Raw genomic sequence first — 17555 nt, 5'->3', positions numbered from 1 at the left:
GTGAGGCCACTACTTAACAAGGGCTGACACGGTGGTACAGTGGTAGAGTTGCTGCCTCACAGCGCCAGAGACCCGGGTTCGATCCTGACTTCAGGTGCTGCCTGTCCCTGCAGAGTTTGCACGTTGTTCCTGTGGCCACGCTGCAAAGACGTACAGGTTTGTAGGTTAACTGGCTTAGGTAAAATTGTAAATTGTCCGTAGCATGTAGGATAGAACTAGTGTACGGGGATCGCTGATTGGTGCGATGATGATGGGCCGAAGGGCCTGCTTCAATGCTGTACCTCCAAACTAAACGTACTTAAACTAAACTAAACTAATATGTGTAAGGAAGAACTGCAGATGCTGGTTTATACCGAAGATAGACACAAAATGCTCGCTGGTCAGCATGGACGCGGTGGGCCGAAGGGCCTGTTTCCACACTGTATCTATAAAATCTAATGTCTAAACTCCAGTTTAAGAGGGGCATCACAGTGGCACAGCTGGTAGAGCTGCTGCCTCTCAGCACCACCAACACAATAACCATATAACCATATAACAATTATAGCACGGAAACAGGCCATCTCGACCCTACAAGTCCATGCCGAACAAATTTTTTTTTCCCCTTAGTCCCACCTGCCTGCACTCATACCATAACCCTCCATTCCCTTCTCATCCATATGCCTATCCAATTTATTTTTAAATGATACCAATGAACCTGCCTCCACCACTTCCACTGGGAGCTCATTCCACACCGCTACCACTCTCTGCGTAAAGAAGTTCCCCCTCATATTACCCCTAAACTTCAGTCCCTTAATTCTGAAGTCATGTCCTCTTGTTTGAATCTTCCCTATTCTCAAAGGGAAAAGCTTGTCCACATCAACTCTGTCTATCCCTCTCATCATTTTAAAGACCTCTATCAAGTCCCCCCTTAACCTTCTGCGCTCCAGAGAATAAAGACCTAACTTATTCAACCTTTCTCTGTAACTTAGTTGTTTGAAACCCAGGCAACATTCTAGTAAAAACAATCATTCCATCTTGTTGTTCAAGAAGGAACTGCAGATGCTGGAAAATCGAAGGTAGATAAAAATGCTGGAGAAACTCAGCGGGCGAGGCAGCATCTATGGAGCAAAGGAAATAGGCAACGTATCGGGCCGAAACCCTTCCTCAATCAGAAGTTGGATCAAATCCCAGCATAGCAGATATGGAAATCAAATTTAAGTGAATGTGAAATAAAACTATCAGAGGCAGTAGTGATGATCAAATTACCAGACAGTAGTGAAAACCAATCTGTTTCACCAACGTTCTTCAGGAAAGTAAATCCACATCTACACCTTTTAGGGTGGCATGGTGGTGCAGTGGTAGACTTGGTGCCTTTCAGCGCCAGGTTCGAAACTGACCACAATACTGAGTTTAAGAAAGAACTGCAGATGCTGGAAAAATCGAAGGTAGACAAAAATGCTGGAGATACTCAGCGGGTGAGGCCTTCTTCAGACTGAAGAAGGGTCTCGACCCGAAACGTCACCCATTCCTTTTCTCCATAGATGCTGCCTGTCCCGCTGAGTTACTCCAGCTTTTTGTGTCTGCCTTCGGGTTTGTAGGTTAACTGGCATAAGTAAAAATTGTTAATTGTCCCTAGTGTGTGTAGGTTAGTGTTAGTGTACGGGGATCGCTGGTCGGCGCGGACTCGGTGGGTCAAAGGACCTGTTTCCGCGCTGTATCTCTGAAGTCTCAAGTCCAAGGTAAGGATGGAGTGAAGGAAATGATAACAAAGAGATATAGAGCAAATAATAGAGGAGAAAGCAAGAGAAAGGGAAGAAAGGAGAGAGGAAAAATGGGAGAGAGGAAAAAGACAACAGATGAAAGAAAATGACACACAGTGAGAAAAAAAGGAATAGCAGAACTAACTTCCATTTTAATGTAATTTTAAGAATGTAAATAATCCCCAGCTGTTTAATGGAAGCAGTAACAGACAATTAGGGTAAGTAATTTAAAGCTTAAGAAGGGTTTAAGGAGCTTGTTAGCGAAAGATAGAGAAGTGTGGGGGAGGGTTGGGGAGAGAAGACATAGAAACATAGACAATAGGTGCAGGAGAAGAGGCCATTCGGCCCTTTGAGCCAGCACTGCCATTCAATATGATCATGGCTGATCATACAACTCAGTATCCTGTACCTGCCTTCTCTCCATACTGCCTGATCCCTTTAGCCACAAGGATCACATCTAACTCTCTCTTAAATATAGCCAATGAACTGTGGCCTCAACTACCTTCTGTGGCAGAGAATTCCACAGATTCACCACTCTCTGTGTAAATTTTTTTTTTCTCATCTCAGTCCTAAATGATTTCCCCTTTATCTTTAAACTGTGACCCCTTGTTCTGGACTTCCCCAACATCGGGAACAATCTTCCTGTATCTAGCCTGTCCAACCCCTTAAGAATTTTGTAAGTTTCTATATAAGTTTCAATCTTCAAGACAATAGGTTCAGGAGTAGGCCATTCGGCCCTTCTAGCCAGCACCACCATTCAATGTGATCATGGCTGATCATCCCCAATCAGTACCCCGTTCCTGCTGTCTCCCCATATCCCCTAAGAGCCCTGTCTAGCTCTCTCTTGAAAGCATCCCGAGAATCTGCCTCCACCTGAGGCAGAGAATTCCACACACTCACAACTCTCTGTGAAAAGGTGTTTCCTCGTCTCCGTTCTAAATGGCTCACCACTTATTCTTAAACTGTGGCCCCTGGTTCTGGGCTCCCCCAACATGGGGAACAAGGGCTAGGGGTCTTGGTAGGTGAAGTCTGGTGACAAATGTGTAAATTAGTGAATGAAGATGAGGCCAGGACCAGAGTGGTAGCAAGACCCTAGATCAAGGGTTCCCAACCAGGGGGTAAATGTGTCGATTCTGGATCTGTACATATTTGTTCTCATTCCCTGACTGTGTTTGGTTCTGGTATACCGGTATCTGTTCATCATTAGTTGTTCATAAATAAGTGAAACTAGACCAGGTGCAGACCCGTTGGGTCTTCTCCCCCAATGCAGCCGTTCCCTACCCGTAGCCCCCACTGGAGACGTGGTCCTCCAACTCAAGCCGTTCAGGAATCAGCAGTGCGGTGTTTTTAAATGGTGTCTTTGTGAGGCGAGATGCCGGCACCAGCAGCCGTTATGATCGCTGGCCAGCAGGAGGCGACAAAATGAGTGAGTTGGGGGGGAGAAGGATTTTATTAAAAATGTGTACATACACACGACAAAATTTAAACAGGAGTGGATACTTGGAATGAAAAGTGAAATCTCTACCGGAATGGAAAAAATCTCTGCGTTTCTGGGTCTGATGTTAGCGTAGCAACGAATCAAAGGCTGACATCTAGACGACCAATTTGGAAGATCCCACCACCAGCTGATTTCACCATCCAATCAGCTTGGAAAAAGGAGTGGGAGTCCAAGGACATCCCAAATAAACATCTGGTGTCAGACCCCACCCTACCGGTCCCTGGCACCAATCTCCCAAGGAAGCAGTGGACGACCCTGAATAGATTCAGGACTGGACATGGCGCCAGCCTTCACAAATGGGGCAGCAGTCCAACCCCACGGTGTGTGCTTGTGGAGAGCAGCAAACAATGCAACACATCATTGAAGCATGCCCTCAACAAAGGCTCAAGGGAGGACTTGTCACCCTTCATACAGCAGATCAAGAGGCAACTGCTCGGCTAAAGGATTTTGCATTCGCTAAATAAAATAAAAGGCTGACAGCCACAAGTCAGGCAGAAACACACACAGCCAGCCAGCCAGCCACAGAGTTTTAATATTATATAGAAGATAACATTATTATGTGCTATTAAAGTCGCCAGGGGTAAACAGGGTGAACAAGGTTGGGAACCCCTGCATAGTGTTTCTTGAAACAACAAGGGTTGTTTTCTCTGGAGCGTCAGAGACTAGGAGGAGACCTAATAGAAATGTATTACATTTATGAGAGGCAGAGATAGGATAGACAAACCTCTACTCCCCAGGGTGGTAACATCAAAAGCTTTAAAGTGAGAGGGGTAATGTTTAGCAGTGATTCTCTATGTGGGGCCGAGGGTAGTCGCTGCATACCCCCTCTCTCCATCCCCCCCCCCCCCCACCCAATTTGCACCAGTTTCTCGTTCTTACCTAGCAATGGCTAGTTTTATCATCGTTACATTTTTGCATATCTTCCATTCATTGTTCTATATCTCCCTGCGACTATATCTCTCGTTTCCCTCTCCCCCGACACTCAGTCTGAAGAAGGGTCTCGACCCGAAACGGCACCCGTCCTTTCACTCCAGAGATGCTGCCTGTCCCGCTGAGTTACTCCGGCACTTTGTGTCCAAACCGGCATCTGCAGTTCCTTCCTGCACATCTGGATTCACCCACTGGTCTTACTCATGACTGCTCCCTGTTGCCAGCTACTGGTAGTGCAAGTGAATGAAGAATGGGGAGTGAATTTGAACATGATGTTTTATTCATTCATGGAGAGAGAGGGTTTGACCAGACATATCTCATGCTGAAGAAATAAAGAAAGCATTGACAACAGAAAAGAAAATCACCTTCATTCATAACCCACTCAAATGGATGAATTATTTATATTGTGTTATCTTTTTTCTTTAAGATCAATTAAACATTTTCAATCTGATTTATATTAATGCAGGAATCAATCTATCTCACAGTGTGCCTGAGTGGATGAGAGGTTTATTTGCACTATTATTATGGCTTATCAGATTCTCTAAACATTGCCCGCGGGAAATTGCATTTAGTGGAGTGGTTACGCAGAGTTTATTCACCATTTTATTTAATGTTTTATTTTCTGGTTTAAGTCCCTTCCGAAGCCTTTCCCATCTCAGTGCCAGTCACACCAGTCCTGGAGCATCTGGCTGCCTGGTCTAATTGTGGGAAATGTTGACGAGAGAGAGAGGAGAGAGGGAGAAGGAGAGAGAGTGGGAGAGAGAGAGGGAGGGAGAGAGTAGGGGAGAGAGAGAGAGGAGAGGGGAGAGAGAGAGAGAGAGAGGAGGGAGAGAGAGAGAGTGGGAGAGAGAGAGAGGAGGAGAGAGAGAGTGGGAGAGGGATGGGGACAGGAAGGAAGAGAGAGAGCGGAAGGAAAGAGAGGGAGAGAGAGGGAGGGAGGGAGGGAGAGGGGGGGAAGGGGAGAGAGAGGAAGAGAGAGGGAGAGAGAGAACTGTGCAGTGAAATGGGATGCTATTTAGAGGGAGTGGGAGAGAGAGGGAGAGGAATAAAGAATGTAAGAAGGAGCATAAGAGCAAGTGGGAGGGAAGGAGAGAGGGAAGGAGAGAGAGAGAGAGAGGGAGAGAGAGAGAGAGAGAGAGAGAGGGGAGAGGGAGGCAGGGAGGGAGGGGAGAGAGGGAAGGAGAGAAGAGGGGGAGAGAAGGAGAGAAGAGAGAAGGAGAGAGAGAGTGGGAGGGAGGGAGGGGGAGGGAGGGAGGGAGGGAGGGGAGAGGGAGAGTGGGAGAGGGAGGGTGGGAGAGGGGGAGGGAGGGAGAGAGGGAGGGGAGAGGAGGAGAGGGAGAGAGACAAGGAGAGGGAGAGAGAGAGACTAATTAAGCACAAAAGCCAGAGAAAGGAGGAGAACATGTGGAAGCACTGAATAGGCAGGAAAATACTGCAGCTAAAATGAATAACAAAGAGCTGAGAGAATCAGAGCGTACGTGAATGGTGAAAGATTTGCTCTTCCAAGAAACTGAATGGAGGAACAAACACAGGACTGATGAGAAGAAGGACTGAGAGGGGTCAGGTGACATCAACATCGGAGGAGGTGAATTAGGATATTGTTTCATTCATCTCTGTAGCAAGATTTTCATTTTTCCAACAGATCCATTCAGCTTCACACCAGAGGAAATCCATACTCATATACTTCAAAATCACTGGGATAAAGCTTGGAATCATTTCCAAGGCTAACACTTAAGATTCCCGCACATCTGTACAGCTGTACGAGGTTAAGGTTTGAATCAAAACATAAAAACATATAAGGTACACAAAAAAGCTGGAGAAACTCAGCGGGTGCAGCAGTATCTATGGAGCGAAGGAAATAGGCAATGTTTCGGCCCGAAATGTTGCCTTTTTCCTTCGCTCCATAGATGCTGCTGCACCCGCTGAGTTTCTCCAGCATTTTTGTGTACCTTCGGTTTTCCAGCATCTGCAGTTCCGTCTTAAACATAGAAACATTGAAAATAGGTGCAGGAGGAGGCCATTCGGCCCTTCGAGCCAGCACCGCCATTCATTGTGATCATGGCACTGTTGGATTGAGTGTGTGTGAAGGAACTGCAGATGCTGGTTTAAACCGAAGATAGACACAAAATGCCGGAGTAACTCAGCGGGACAGACAGCATCTATAGAGGGGAGGGATGGAAGGGAGGGAGGAGAGAGGGAGAGAAGGAGAGAAGGAGGGAGGGGAACGTTTCGAGTCTGAAGAAGGGACTCGACCCGAAACAGCACCCATTATTTTTCTCTCCAGAGATGCTGCCTGTCCCGCTGAGTTACTCCAGCATTTTGTGTCTACACCTGGATTGAGGTCCTTGGTTTCGAACTCATCTTAAAAACAATGCATCAGTCTCTGTTCCTGCAATATCCATTAGCCTAAGAGGGCTTGAGAATGTTATCAAAGTATTGAGTGGTTATCTTAATCTCACAAGTCTAAGTCTTATCATCCAGACGTGATTTACAGGCTCTGCTGATTAAATATTTCCATCTGATTTTGCTTGTTCCATGCACGTTGATTTGCAGATTCATACTTAACGCAAGCACCATTTAAGTTCAGTGGTGAGGAAGAGACGGGCTCAGCGGGAGGCAAGATAAGGTAAATGTCAAGAGAAGGGTTGCTGGTAATATGGTAAAATACTGAGTGTTAGACAAGCATTGGAGGGGGAGGGGGGAGATGGAGAGAGACATGGAGAGAGAAGGAAAGATGCAGAGGGAGAGAGAGGGGATTTGAGAGAGAAAGAGAGATGAGAGGGTGGTGGAGAGAATGTGAGAGGGACAGAGAGGGAGAGATGAGGAGTGAGAGATAAAGAGAGGGACAAACAGAGAGAGATGATGGGGAGAGAGAGAGGGGGGGGGAGAAAAGATACAGAAAGTGAAAAATAGAGAGAAAAGAGAGAGTGTCAGAGAGAAAAACAGAGGGAGATAGATGGGGATAGAGAGAGAAAGAGCGGTGGGGAGAGAGAGAGAATGGGGAGATACAGAGAGAGGGAAAGAGAGATGATAGAGAGAGAGGGAATGGGGAGATGGGGGAGAGAGAGGGAGAGAGAGAGAGAGGGAGAGAGAGAGAGAGAGAGAGAGAGAGAGAGAGAGAGAGAGAGAGAGAGAGAGAAGGAGAGAGAGAGAGAGAGAGAGAGAGAGAGAGAGAGAGAGAGAGAGAGAGAGCAGCAGCAATAACTATCGAGAGATGAAGGCTATATCGCTGCTACAGGTTAATCCAATGCAGAATATCGAGAGAAACGGAGAGAAAGACTCCTGTCGCCCTTTGAATGGGCAAAATATTATTTTCCATCTCCAAAGCCCAGTTTGTTTTTTTGTTCAGAGTTAAGCAATGTTAATATTATAATGGAAGGAAAACCTGACGTTGCCGCGTCACTTGGGAGACTCCTAAACTGACAATAGTGAAGCCTCAAATATAACTGTGTGTGTATATATATATATATATATATATATAATATAATGTATATATATATATATATAATATAATGTGTATATATAAATATAATATAATGTGTATATATATATATAATATAATGTGTATATATATATATAATATAATGTATATATATATATATAATATAATGTATATATATATAATATAATGTGTATATATAAATATAATATAATGTGTATATATAAATATAATATAATGTGTATATATATATATAATAAAATGTATATATATATAATATAATGTATATATATATAAACAAACTATATATATAAACAAACTATATATATCAATATAAAATATATATACATATATATAAATGTATATAATATATAATATAAATATATGTAAACTAATTATAGATATATAAACAAACGATATATATAAATATAATATATATATATAACTATATATACAATATATACAATATAAATATATATAAACAAACTATATATACATATAATATATATATAAATGTGTATATATAATATATATAATATAAATATATATAAGCTAATAATATATATAAAACTATTTCTATTTAACTGTATACACATGTATATGTATACAATTACATATTTTATATGCATATTTTTACAAATATATATGCTGGATATAATTTATACACACACACATATATATATGTAAATAAGCTATATATACAACTATATATATAACTAGATATAGCTATATATATAGTTGTATATATAGCTTATTTACATATATATATATGTGTGTGTGTGTGTGTGTGTGTGTATATTATATCCAGCTTATATATATTTGTAAAAATATGCATATAAAATATGTAATTGTGTACATATACATGTGTATACAGTTATATAGAAATAGTTTTGTATATATTATTAGTTTATATATATTTTTGACCCGAATCTCTCCAGAGATGCTGCCTGTCCCGCTGAGTTACTCCAGCATTTTGTGTCTATCTTCGGTTTAAACCAGCATCTGCAGTTCCTTCTCACACACACACACACACACACACACACACACACACACACACACACACATCATAAACCCTTGATAATTCTGGCACAAAATCTTCTTATCCATTCAGACTTTAACCAGCAATAGCCCGAATGCACAAGGTTTCTCGTTGCAGAATTCTCAAATATTTATGATCTCAGTAAAACGCGATTTGCCAATAAATAAATAATGCAGCACAAATAATTGTAAACTCAAAAATCTCTGCCCTGGTTTTAAACGCGGATTGTTTGGGAGTTTCAAGTGCAGCGTTCGATAAACTTAACAAAAACAAAAAATAACGGGAGGTTTGTAAGGTGCCGGCAATAGCAGAACTCACTATTTTTTGCGTGTTTCCAGATGAACTGATTTTAGTTCCATTCAGACCGACGAGGGTGGGTAAGGTCTGGGACATCCAGTTGGTCACCATCGCCATGGTACTGAGTACAGCTCCAATTTTCAACAGTGGTACAGTCATCCTGACCCTTGCCTCATGCCCACCTGTCTTATCGGGCTAGTGTACCGGGGACACACGCACTGACTGAAGGCTCTTCGGGTCGCCGAGGCTCAAACACTCCGTGGAGATCTATGTTATAACGCCCATGCAATCCAGCCCAGATCTCTCTCCCTCTCTCTCCCTGTCTCCTTCTCTCTCTCTGTGTAACACACACACACACAGTCAATACATTCCACACGGTTCTTGACGTCAACCAGTGCAAGCAAGAGGCTCGGGGAAACAGAAAGGATTCGAGGCTGAATGCAAGGAAATAATTTAACACATTAGGTTCTGAGAGCTAGTCCACATGGGTTGCTGGGCAAAAAATCCTTGCCCGGTGACCAAGCTAGAAATAATTCCTGCAGTGAACATTACTAGCAATGTTTCGTAAGATCAGAAGTGATATAGAAGTAGAATTAGGCCATTCGGCCCATCAAGTCTACTCCACCATTCAATCATATAACCATATAACAATTACAGCACGGAACCAGGCCATCTCGGCCCTACAAGTCCATGCGAACAAATTTTTTTCCCCTTAGTCCCACCTGCCTGCACTCATATAACCATATAACAATTACAGCAAAATCATGTCTGATCTATCTCTTCCTCCTAACCCCATTCTCCTGCCTTCTCCCCACAACCTCTGTGTGTTCTTGCATGTTTGTCATTCATACCCTTAACAAGGGTTAAGTCTGAAGAAGGGTCTCGACCCGAAACGTCACCCACTCCTCCTCTCCAGAGATGCTGCCTGTCCTGCTGAGTTACTCCAGCACTTTGTGTCTTCGGTGTAAACGAGCATCTGCAGTTCCTCGCTACACATTAGGTCAAGGTGGCAAGTTGCTTTGTACTCGACAACTTCAAATAACCCTTGCATCCCCTCTCTCTCCGTCCCTCTCCCACCCCTGGTTTCAAAGTTGCCCTGCTGTCTCATTGCTCATTTAAATCTAGCCCACAGCTAACAATGGCCTGTTTCCTTCATCATTGCTCCATCTTTCATTCATCTGTTCTATATCTCTCTCTATCAGCATCTACAGTATATCTCTCGTGTAGGAAGGAACTGCAGATGCTGGTTTAAATCCTAGACAGACACAAAATGCTGGAGTAACTCAGCGGGACCGGCAGCATCTCTGGAGAGAAGGAATGGGTGATGTTTGGGGTCGAGACCCTTCTTCAGACTGAGTGTCAGGGGAGAGGGAGACATGGAGATAAAGAAAGGAAGGTGTGAAAAGGGGACATCAAAGGGGAAGCAGTTCAAGAATAATGTAGAATAGATCATTGTTAGCTCGGGAGAGGTGGCAGCGATGCAGGGACTATTGCAACGTTTAAAAAGCAATTAGACATGGAGTTTGTTTAAGAAGGAACTGCAGATGATGGAAATCGAAGGTAGACAAAAATGCTGGAGAAACTCAACGGGTACAGCAGCATCTATGGAGCGAAGGAGATAGGCAACGTTTCGGGCCGAAACCCTTCTTCAGACTTGGACGTGGTTGGGACAGGTTTAGAGGGATATGGGGTATATGCAGACAAGTGGGACTCATGTAGATGGGACATGCTGGTCGTTGTGGGCAAGTTGGGTTGAAGGGCCTGTTTCCACACTATGACTGTGACCCTCTCATCATTTATACACTTCTCCTAGTTCTCCACTCGGTCTCCAACACTCCAGATAAAACAATCTACGTTTATCCATCCTCTCCTTGCAACTAATACCAACTAATCCAAGCAGCTGATAAAAAATGATACTTTACAATTGAATTTCACGGCAAGAGGCATCAGTATGGGTAGAAGGCTGGCTTTCTAAACACTAATGTAAGGCTCCCTGCATGAGAAAAACAGAGATTTAAATTTCACGATGTGCTGACAATAATTCCTACCTCACACTGCACCTACAATGTATTTCACCTTGCTCACTGAAGTGTGTGGGTTATCGTATAATTAATCACCTGGAGAAGATAAATTCCTTGTGCTGGCAGATTAATCAACAAAATTAGCTGTTTGAACATTTCAGACTGCTGGGCTATCATTAATCAGAATACTCAAATCAAACTTGAAAGTGTGTGTGCGTGTCTGTCCCACCTGGGTGTCATTTGTGTGTCATTTATGCGACAGGGCGGTTGTGACTGACGAGCGATGGTCACGTGCAAACCACGCGCCAACATGCGTCATGCACGTGACGTCGTTAGAATACCCTGCTTCCCTATTCTGCTCCATGGCCATCATGGAAGAACTACAGAATTTGTTGCTACAGCTACAACAGAGACTTCTGTTAGCAGCAGCCCTCCTACTTACAGATGTGCCAGGCAGGAGTACAACAAGTCAAGTCAAGTCAAGTCAAGTCAAGTCAAGTTTATTTGTCACATACACATACGAGATGTGCAGTGAAATGAAAGTGGCAATGCTCGCGGACTTTTGTGCAAAAGACAAACAACAAAACAACCAAACAAATTATAAACACAATCATAACAACAAGAAAGGCTGGCAAGAAAACCCAGGAAGAGGTCCGTGTGGATGAGGTTAGGGGTCACGTGACGCGTAAAAGGCGGGCCGACTGCGTATGGGCGCCGCGCGGCGTCGCTTGTTTACGGACGGTGACGCACGGTGACGTCACGTGCGATGTCGGGACGTCAGCGTGCGACGCCAATGCGTCCGCGTGCGTAAGCGATAAGTCACGCAGGTGGCGTGCGAGGATTTCGTTACACGACAAAAATTCTGTAGACGGGTGACACTGAGCGCCACTACATGCGATTCCACGCCTCACCATGCGCTACGCGTGTGTCACCCACGTGTCACGATGCATCGCCCAATTTTCTACACGACGCGTAAATGAGCCGCAAATTGACGCCCAAGTGGGACAGCCCCTTAAGTGTTTGTGATCTGGGCGGTACAGTGGCCCAGCGGTAGAGTTGCTATCTCACAGTGCAAGAGACCTGGGTTGAATCCTGACTATGGATGCTGTCTGTACAGAGTTTGTAAGTTCATCCCATGAACTGCATCGGTTTTCCCCGGGTGGTTCGGTAGAGTTGCTATCTTACAGCACCAGAGACCCGGGTTCGATCCTGACTACGGGTGTTGTCTGTACGTTCTCCCCAACACCGTGTGTTTTCCCCGGTTCTGCGCTGTATCTCTAAACTCCACCAAACTAAACTAAACTAAATTAAAATAAATTAAACTAAACTGCAGATGCTGGAATCCTGAGCAAAATATAATGTGCTGGAGTAACTCAGTGGTAGACAAAATGCTGGGGAAACTCAGCGGGTGAGGCAGTATCTATGGAGCAAAGGTTTCCTTCGCTCCATAGATGCTGCCTCACCCGCTGAGTTTCTCCGGCATTTTTGTCTACCTTCGATTTTCCAGCATCTGCAGTTCCTTCTTAAACAGAGTAACTCAGTGGGTCAGGCAGCCTTCCCTCTCAACCCCATCTCTTGCCTTCTCTTCGATAGTGCCAGTGTGTGGGGATTTCTGGTCAATAGACAATAGGTGCAGGAGTAGGCCATTCAGCCCTTCGTGCCAGCACCGCCATTCAATGTGATCATCCCCAATCAGTACCCTGTTCCTGCCTTCTCCCCATATCCCATGACTCTGCTATCTTTAAGAGCCCTATCTAGCTCTCTCTTGAAAGTACCCAGAGAACCAGCCTCCACCGCCCTCTGAGGCAGAGAATTCCACAGACGGTGTGGACTCGGTGGGCATAAGGGCCTGTTTCCGCACTGTCTCTCTAAACTAACCTAAACTAAGCTAATCTCTCTTTGTAGCAAATGCTGATCCACTTCCTTCTGCATTAAAACCTCTCCCTGCACTAACCGCTCAAGAACCTTAATAACACTTGATGTGATGAGGTAGATTTGTGGATTATGGAGATCAGTGGATCACCAATGTACATCTGTTCAATGGCTTAGCTGTTCCAAATAGCTAAGGGACAAATTGCAAACCGAAAGTGTTCAGACATCAAAGTGACTGGAAAAGATGAACTCCCTTCTGACACATTGGCTTTCATCAGTCATAAATTCATAGGTTCTAGGAGCAGACCATTCGGCCCATCAAGTCTTCATGGGCGCCCTCAGAATTAAAGGGCGCTCTTTTAGAAAGGAGGTGAGGAGGAACTTCTTCAGTCAGAGGGTAGTTAATCTGTGGAAATCATTGCCACGGAGGGCTGTGGAGGCCAAGTCAGTGGATATTTTTAAGGCAGAGATGGACAAAATTCTTGATTAGAACGGGTGTCAAGGGTTACAGGGAGAAGGCAGGAAAATGGGATTTGGAGGCAGAGATCAGCCATGATTGAATGGCGGAGTGGATGGGCTGAATGGCCTAATTCTATAGCTGGAAACTTGCATAACATGAACATGTCTACTCTGCCATTCAATCATGGCTGATCTATCTCTCCCTCTCAACCCCATTCTCCTGCCTTCACCACATTAACCCGACACCCAAACTAATCAACAAGAGTCAGAGTATTGTATATAAGTTGTGAGGTCACGTTCCAGTTATATAAGATGGTGGTGAGGCCACACATTTTTTTTTTTTGGGGTGGGAGATTGCAACCTTCACGGGGTCCGCCTTGTTTCGACGAATGCAATCAACCCGGCGTGCCCAATCAGATAAGATCAAATAGAACAAGTTGTCCGACAACTTTAGGCCATACGCAAGAAGAAGAAGAAGAATAGACCACATTTTGAGTGTCATTTTGGGCACCATGTTTTCGGAAAGACTGCTGGTCGGTGCGGACTCGATGGGCCGAAGGTCCTGTTTCCGCACTGTTACAGTATATCTAAACTAAACTCAACTCAATCCAGAACCACTGTAAACCTCCCCAGATCCCTTAACAAGGCTCCTGTGCAGCTTATTTAAGTGTGTAATCAGTTAGCATTCAGCATTTGCTCTGCCTCTCTCTAATTGTTATGTTAACCTCCTCACTAAAACGTGATCAACATCGCTCTCACTATCTGAGGGATGGCATTTTCACAATTACATTAAGTATCCTCCCATTTCTCTATTATTTCATGGTTTTAAATTGAGTCTTTCAACTTCCATACTAAGCACATATTTTAACAGAAATATCCAATTAGTTAAAACAGATTGCTATGTTGGTCAAATTCCCAATATATTTCATATGATGATATTATATGGTACGCTTTCCCTCTTTGTGCAGAAGCCAGTCCCCTTTGTATTGATTTGATATGAGTATTCCGGTCTGTGAAGCATCTTTTCTAATCCTCGCTCTCTGAAAGTGTTATAGGTGTTGGTATAAAATCCTGGTGGACAAAAACTGAGAGCAAAGAAACATCACTTCTATTGCAATGTAAGGCAATATAAACTGAGCCAGGCTCAGGGGAATGGCTTCAAAAACAAATCCAATACACATTAAACCCAGCTCGGGATAAATCTATAGCTTCTTATTAGAGGCATGGAGACATACAACACAGAAACAGGCCCTTCGGCCCGTCTTGCCCATGTCAACCAGTTCAGTTAGTGCAATGTTATTATTTTAATCTCCAAGAAATCCCAAACGGTGTTTTGAGATGCAGCACGCAACTACTTAACAAGATCCATGCACCAGTTTCAGTTTAGCTTATTGTCCAAGCTCAAGTGAGTTTATTGTCATGTGTCCCTGTATAGGACAATGAAATTCTTGCTTTGCTTCAGCACACAGAACATAGTAGGCATTTACTACAAAACAGATCAGTGTGTCCATATACCATAATATAAATATATACACACACATGAATAAATAAACTGACAAAGTGCAAATAACAGATAATGGGTTATTAATAATCAGAGTTTTGTCCGAGCCAGGTTTAATAACCTGATGGCTGTGGGGAAGTAGCTATTCCTGAACCTGGTCGTTGCAGTCTTCAGGCTCCTGTACCTTCTACTTGAAGGTAGCAGGGAGATGAGTGTGTGGCCAGGATGGTGTGGGTTTATTGTCACGTGTACCGAGGTACAGTTATAAGGTTTTGTTGCGTGCTAACCAGTCAGCGGAAAGACAATACATGATTACAAACTAGGCATTTACAGTGCACAGATACATGATAAGGGAATGGCGATTAGGGCAAGACAAAGCCAGCAAAGTCCAATCAAAGATAGTCTGAGGGTCACAAATCAGGTAGATAGTAGTTCAGCACTGCTCTCTAGTTGTGGTAGGATGGTTCAGTTGCCTGATAACAGCCGGGAAGAAACTGTTCCTGATTCTAGAGGTGTGCGGTTTCACACTTCCATACCTTTTGCCTGATGGGAGAGGGGTGACGAGTGAGTGGCCAGGGTGCGATTCGTCCTTGATTATGCTGCTGGCCTTGGCAAGGCAGCGTGAGGACCATGGTGTCCCATCTACACTAGTCTCACCTGCCCGCGTTTGGCCCATATCCCTCTGAACCTTTCCTATCTCTATACCCGTTGTAGTGCCTTTGAAATGTTGTTGGGAGGCAGCAACTCTACCAGCTGCCCTATTTGGAAACTGAGTGTGGACCCAGTGGGCACCAAGGCCTGTTTCTGCGCTGTATCTCTAAACTAAACTAAAACGTTTCTGTCCTGGCCAAGAGTGAGGCCAAACGGAACAGCTCCTCATAACATGAACATCGAATTCTCCCAATTTTGTTAGTCCTTGCTGTCTCCTCCCCTTCCTCAGCCCCCCTGCTGTCTCCTCCCATCCCCCAGCCTTCGGGCTCCTCCTCCTTTTCCCTTTCTTGTCCCCACCCACCCCTGCCCCCGATCAGTCTGAAGAAGGGTTTCGGCCCGAAACGTTGCCTATTTCCTTCGCTCCATAGATGCTGCTGCACCCGCTGAGTTTCTCCAGCTTTTTTGTGTAACCCCCAGCTCCTCATAACATTCTTGCTATTTGTGAACTGTTCCTTTATTTAACCGTATAACCATATAACCATATAATGGTTATATACTATGATGATGATTGGCGGCGCGACTCACCCGTTGCAGCGGCCCCTACAGCCTGTCTGTCTTTTTTTTTTTTTTTTTTTTTTTTTTTTTTTTGTTTGTTTTGTGTGTTTTGTTTTTTTTTTAATAGTTTTTTTTAAATGGGGGGGGGGGGGGGGGGGGGGGGGGGGGGGGGGGGAAACTGTTTAAATCTCTTCCCTGTCCGGGAGACCCGACTTTTTCCCTGTCGGGTCTCGGCTGTCGTTGGGGCCTAGCACCGTGGAGCGGCCTCCAGCCTGAACGACCCGGGGGCTCGGGAGACTGCGGAGCTGCGGAGCTGCGGACTCACCATCGTCGGGGGTGGCCGGCCTCGGAGCGTGGGGAGCGGCGGTGACTCGCTGCTGTGACTCGACTCCTGGGGCTCGGAGGCTCCAGCAACGCAGCCGCAGCCGCAGGTCCGGTGGACTGTGACATCGGGAGCTCGCGGGTCTGGGAGGAGAGAGAGAGACCGCTTCCCGGAGCACCCGCAACGCGACTTCTCCAGCCGGTGTCACGGGGTTGGAACAACCCGGACCGGGACGAACATCACCCGGCACGGCTTTATGGCCGTGGGACATTCCAGCGCCTGCCGGGGGCTCCAACATTGTGACTTTCAGACCGGGAGCGGGGCCGTAAATCGCCCCGCGCGGCCTAAAATGGCCGTGGGACTCATCATCGCCCGCCTGGGGCTTGGACATCGGGAGAGACACGGAGAACAGGGGAGAGAAAAGACTTGCCTTCCATCACAGTGGCTTCACTGTGATGGATGTTTGTGTGAATTTAATTATGTGTATGTCTGTAAGACAGTGTCTTTGTTTGTATGGCTGTGGAAACAACATTTCGTTTGAGTCTCACTGGGGCTCAAATGATAATAAATTTGTATTGTATTGTATTGTATTGTATATAACAATTACAGCACGGTAACAGGCCATCTCGGCCCACCTGCCTGCACTCATACCATAACCCTCCATTCCCTTCTCATCCATATGCCTATCCAATTTATTTTTAAATGATACCAATGAACCTGCCTCCACCACTTCCACTGGAAACTCATTCCACACCGCTACCACTCTCTGAGTAAAGAAGTTCCCCCTCATATTACCCCTAAACTTCTGTCCCTTAATTCTGAAGTCATGTCCTCTTGTTTGAATCTTCCCTACTCTCAGTGGGGAAAAGCTTGTCCACGTCAATTCGGTCTATCCCTCTCATCATTTTAAAGACCTCTATCAAGTCCCCCCTTAACCTTCTGCGCTCCAGAGAATAAAGACCTAACTTATACAACCTATCTCTGTAACTTAGTTGTTGAAACCCAGGCAACATTCTAGTAAATCTCCTCTGTACTCTCTCTATTTTGTTGACATCCTTCCTATAATTGGGCGACCAAAATTGTACACCATACTCCAGAATTGGTCTCACCAATGCCTTGTATTTAGTACTATTAAAAGAAGAAAACCAGGAATTATAGAACAGTCAGACTAACAACTATAGTTGGGAATGGTGTGTTGATGGGTGAATTTCCATTGATTTCAAGAAGACACT

At 44.7% G+C, this 17555-nt stretch overlaps 1 protein-coding gene across 2 annotated transcripts in view; it reads right to left on the bottom strand.

Moving 5' to 3' along the window:
• The window catches only part of LOC129714483 (noelin-2-like), a 223670-nt gene that overhangs the window by 66711 nt on the left and 139404 nt on the right, over positions 1-17555 (bottom strand). The window contains exon 1 of one of the 2 annotated variants that reach the window (XM_055664118.1): positions 8964-9504. The exons of the other annotated variant lie outside the window; for it this stretch is intronic. Coding sequence (XP_055520093.1) covers positions 8964-9101 — 138 coding nt within the window. The 5' untranslated portion in view covers positions 9102-9504. Of the gene's footprint in view, positions 1-8963; positions 9505-17555 lie in introns of those variants that run through there. 2 annotated transcript variants of the gene reach the window in all.

The sequence above is a fragment of the Leucoraja erinacea genome, chromosome 39, assembly GCF_028641065.1.
Source record: "Leucoraja erinacea ecotype New England chromosome 39, Leri_hhj_1, whole genome shotgun sequence".
Taxonomy (NCBI): Eukaryota; Metazoa; Chordata; class Chondrichthyes; order Rajiformes; family Rajidae; genus Leucoraja; species Leucoraja erinaceus.
Note: the sequence above shows the minus strand (reverse complement) of the source record. Positions and strands in the feature narration are given on the sequence as shown.